Source organism: Mus caroli, chromosome 8, assembly GCF_900094665.2.
Source record: "Mus caroli chromosome 8, CAROLI_EIJ_v1.1, whole genome shotgun sequence".
Classification (NCBI taxonomy): Eukaryota; Metazoa; Chordata; class Mammalia; order Rodentia; family Muridae; genus Mus; species Mus caroli.
Window position 1 is genome coordinate 75,498,347 of NC_034577.1, and position 4,918 is coordinate 75,503,264.

Sequence of the window (4,918 nt, forward strand, 5' to 3'; positions counted from 1 at the left end):
AGGACAGCCAGGGCTACACAGAGAAACCCTGTCTCGAAAAACCAAAAAAACAAACAAACAAACAAGAAGTTTTAGGCTGCCAAGGATAGTAAAGGACAACCCCTGTTGCCCTGAGAGACAGAGAAAAGCATGAGGAGACATAAGGGGCCAAGAGGTCTCCTGTACCTGTAGCCCTACTTTTTCCTGAACATATTCTGCAGTTGTCCAGGGCAGCTTGTGGACTCCAGGTTTCATTGTCTATGCCTGAGGAGGATATGTTGTAGAAGCTTAATTTTTTGAAACAGGGTCTCATGTAATCTAGTCTAGCCTCAAACTTGAAATCTTTCTACTTCAGTCTTCCAAGTGCTGGAACTAAAGGCATGTACCACCACACCTGGCTTCTGTATGTGTTTATTTATCACTCTGGATTACTGAACATCAGTGCTGTTCTGTACATTCCTCTAAGCAAAGCAGAGGAAGAAAAGAAAAAAACTCTCTTCACATTCACATGTAGCTCAATTCTAGGAAGACAGATGACTGATGCCTCGGAAACTAGCAGAACCACTGTCATGTGGAAAGGAAAGCCATGGTAGGAAGTGGAGGCTCCTGGGGACCTCATACATGGCTCCACCATTTGAACTGAGACCTGCCACACTTCTCCCAGGGGAAGAGATGGCTTGGTCCCATTTGTCCTATGTGGCTTAGAGCCAAACTGCTTCAAGATTCAATCTCGGGAGCTGGAGTATGCTCTGCTCTTCCAGAGGACCTGGGTTCAATTTCCATCCTCCACATAGAGTTGACAAGTGTCTGTGATTCTGGTGTCAGAGGATCTGACTCTTCTGGCCCCTTCTGCAGGCTCCACACATGGACACAGACATGCATGTAGATAAAATACCAATTCAAATATAATAAAATAAACTATTCTATCTCAGTAACATAGCCAAACTACAGATCAAGCTGGGTACTGGCTCTGTTGGGGAAGCACATGTGAGCTGGCACACTTGTAATCCCAACCCTGGGGAGGCAGGGACAGAACATTTCCTAGGGCTTGCTGGCACCCAGCCAGCCTAGCCTTCTTATTGAATTCCAGGGCCCAGTGAGAATCCTTGTCTCAAACAATAAGCTGAATGACCCTCTAAATATACTAATATGTTCACACAAAGTTCTTGAATCAGCCTCCAAAATGCAGGTCACCTGCTCGTTCCTGTATTTTGGAAGCTGAGGTAGCAGGATGGAAAGTTCATAGCCACAGGGAAAGATCCCATCTCAACAAAAAAGAAAAAGAATCTAATTGTATAGCCACGTAAGGAAATGGGCCCTGCATCTTCAAATGGGCTCCTCATCTTCCCATCACTAGGTGAGCATCAGTACTGGCCTTCTTGCCTTCATCACAGACCCACTCACCTAGTCCAGCTGTGGTCCTGTTGTGCTAAGCTACCAGCTATACTAAACCTGATTACATCCCTGCCCCTTACTCCCCTCTCTAAATCAGGGGCCAGCCTCCATCCTTCAAAGCCTTCTAAGAACCCACGGCTGAGAGACTCCCAGAGCTCCACGATGGTCCATTCACACTACTCCAGAGAGTCAGAAGACAGCTCAGAACCTGCTCCTTCTGTAGAGCTAGGTGGGGAGGAACCACTACACGAAGCTTTCAGGTAGGTGGCTCAGAACTCTCATGCAGGTTCCTCCCTCTTCAGTCATTCACAGCAAGCCCATAGGAAAGACAAATGATCCCAGGATGACCCTTTCTGGGACCCTGGCCCAGGTCTTGTTTCTCATGGTTCTCTTTACTGGAGAAAGGTCACAGATAACATCAATTCACTCTTAGCCTCAACCACACTACTGGAAGAAGTTGGGAAGATACATCAAGTGCCAAGGGACCCGTTTCACAAGCACTAAGACCTGAGTTCCATCCCCAGAACCCATGGGAAAACTCTCAGCATGTTAGTGTGCTTCTGTAATCCCAGGGCTGGGGAGCTAGGACTGGGTCCATGGGACTCATTGGCCATCCAGTCTAGCCTAATTGGTGAGCTCCGGGCCAATGAGAGACTGTTTCAAAATGTTTTGAGGGTGACACCTTAGGTTGTCTTTTGGATTCTACATGCATGTATATACTCAAATGTATAAGAAAAACTAGCAAGTCATAGTGATATATACCTTTAATTCCCTGGGATGCTGAGGCAGGTAGATTTCTGTTAGTTTAAGGCCAGCTGGTTTACATAGTGAGACCTTATCTCCAAAAAGGAAGGAAGGAGGAAAAGAAGGAAAAAAGGAAGGAAAGAAGGAAGGAAGGAAAGAAAGTTATTTACTTTGAGACACGGTCTTACAACCTAACCCTGGCTGGCCTGGAACTTGATATGTAGACTAGGCAGGCTTTGAACTCAAAGATCTGCCTGCCTCTGCCTTCTGAGTATGGGGATTATAAGTATACACCACCATGCCTGGTTAGGATTTTCTTTTTTCTTTTTCCTCCCTCCCTCTTTTCCTTCTCTTCTCTATTTCTTTTTGTGGATGTGTGTGTGGGGGGGGGCGTTGACATGTACCCTGTCATCTGTATGGATGTCAAAGAGGTTAGAAACATGACTAGGGTGTCAGTCCTACTTTTTACTTGATTGAGACGGGTGTCTGTTGTCTTTCTGTTATGCACAGGCCAGCTGCTCACAAGGTTTCAGGGGTTCTCCTGCCTTTTCCTCCTCCCATCTTCTCATAGGGGTGCTGGGATTGCAGGTGCCTACACCACTCCTCCAATGTTTATACAGGCCTTACAACATGTCTGACGAGGGCTTTTGCCCACTGAGCTATCTTCTTAGATTCTTTTTTATTGTTAATATTGTGCTTTGTATATCAATCATGTGTCTTTGTAAATGTCACTCTTTCAAGCAGATCATCTGTGCCTGGAGCCTAGTGGTACAGCACTTGCTGAACAGGTTCCAGGCCCTGGGTTCTATCCCCAACCCTGTGGGAGAAAACATGGAATTGATGTAAAAGGACTTCCAGGGCCTCCCTTGAAGATTCAAAATTACTTTTCATCTAGATTCTTATCTCCCTTTATCCTTTGAGAGAGGAGGGGAGGAGAGGTGTGTACAGGTGTGGTGTGGTAGCAGTGTATGTGTGTGTTGGGGGATAGAACTCATAGCCTCACATACTAGGCTTCACTGCTGGAGCTGCACCCCTAACCTCCCTCTGTCTTGGTAAGTAAATGACATCTAGAAGGACTTCAGTGCTTCTCTGCTTCTTTCCACCCAGCTGCCCAGTGGAGGACACAGGAGCTGCTTCTGAGCTGGTCCCCCTGCCTCTTTCCCAGGTAAGCCTCCTGTTTTAAGTTCTATATCTGTTCATGACCAGAAGCATCTCGCTGCCCACAGGGCTGCAGGGAAATAAAGGGATCAAAGACAACTGTTGTGTGTGAGAGTACAAGAATTTGAGAAACTGAGGCAGGTGAATCTCTAAGTTCAAGGCCAGCCTGGACTACATAGTGAATTCTAGACTAGTAAGGTAAGGAACTAGGCGGTGGTGGTATATACCTTTATCCCAACACTTGGCAGGCAGAGGCAGGAGGATCTCTGTGAGTTTGAGAACAACCTGGTCTACAGAACTGCCAGTTCTAGGCCAGCCAGGGCTACATAGAGAAATCTTTGTCTCCCAAACAAACAAAAACAAAAAACAAAAATAGATAGATAGATAAGGAAGGGAGGGAGCAGGGTAAGGGGGAAGAGTTGGAGATGAAGCTCAGCTGGTGGAATGCTCACCCTAGCATGCAGTGAAGACCTAGGTTTTATCCCCAAGGCTGATGTTACCTTACCTGTAATTCTAGTACTTCAAAGGTGAGTATAGAAGGACCAGGAATGGAAGGAATTCAAAGTCAACTTAAGCTTATATATCAAGATCAAGGCCAGCCTAAACTATATGAAATCTTCATCTCAAAACCAGAAATTTAGGGGAGGAGGGAAACCTTAAAATAAGAAAGAGCTGGGCATGGTGGCACATACCTTTATCTCAGTACTCAGGAGGTAGAGGCAGCCTGGTCTACATAGTGAGCTCCAGGACAGCCAGAGCTACATAGACTGACCTAGTCTGAAGAAAAGGCAAAAATAAGGGCCGGTCTGTACCTGAGTGGGAGAATGCTTCCTAGCATGCAGGGAAGTTCCATCCCTAGGGCTGCTCTTTCTGAGACCCTGTTCTTTCACATTGCTGCTCTGTTCCTGTGTCCCTTTTACAGAACTCAGTTGGGAAGTTTGTCCCTCAGTTTGCCAAACCAAGAAAGACAGTAACTAGAAAAGCCAAGGCATGGAAAGAAGATCCAGAGAGCTGCACCACAAGCCAGGTAAGAGTCTTCCCTAGGTTGGCTGGTCCTGCTGGTCAACCCTGGTCTCCCTGAGTTCTCCAGCTGTCTGTCTGCTATATACCCTTGCTAAGCATCTGCGACCACCGAGTATACCAGGAAATGCAGCTTGCATGGAAATAGTCAAATTCAGAAAGGTAGTCATTTTTCTTGAGAGCCTCCTCTGCTTCTTGGGGCTTCTGTGCAAGTCAGGAACCTTTTAAAAAAATATTGGGGCTGGAAAGATGGTTCACCAGTTAAAAGCACTCGCTGCTTTTCCAGAGAATCCAGATTCAATTCCCAGCAGGTATTGCTGGTATACATAGGTATACATGACAGCTCACAATGATCTGTAACTCTGATTCCGGAGGACATGACGCCCTCTTCTGACCTCCTAGGGCACCAGATATGAAAGTGGTGCACACAAGTGATGCAGGGAAAATACCCATATCATATACGTGTGTGTGTGTGTGTGTGTGTGTGTGTGTGTGTGTGTGTGTGTGTGTGCGCGCGCGCGCGCGCATGTGTGTGTGTGTGTGTGGTGTGCGTGCAAGCGTGCACACACACACACTAGAGAGAGAGATATCATATACGTGTGTGTGTGTGTGTGTGGTGTGC

General features: G+C 46.6%; 1 protein-coding gene across 2 annotated transcripts in view; it reads left to right on the forward strand.

Annotated features, from left to right (window-relative positions):
• C8H19orf57 (chromosome 8 C19orf57 homolog) overlaps positions 1 to 4,918 on the forward strand; it is a 24,171-nt gene that overhangs the window by 9,089 nt on the left and 10,164 nt on the right. For both annotated transcript variants that reach the window (XM_021170438.2, XM_029480327.1), the window contains 3 exons: positions 1,472 to 1,634; positions 3,226 to 3,283; positions 4,199 to 4,303. In XM_021170438.2, the coding sequence (XP_021026097.1) occupies positions 1,472 to 1,634; positions 3,226 to 3,283; positions 4,199 to 4,303 (326 nt within the window). The remainder of the gene's footprint in view (positions 1 to 1,471; positions 1,635 to 3,225; positions 3,284 to 4,198; positions 4,304 to 4,918) is intronic.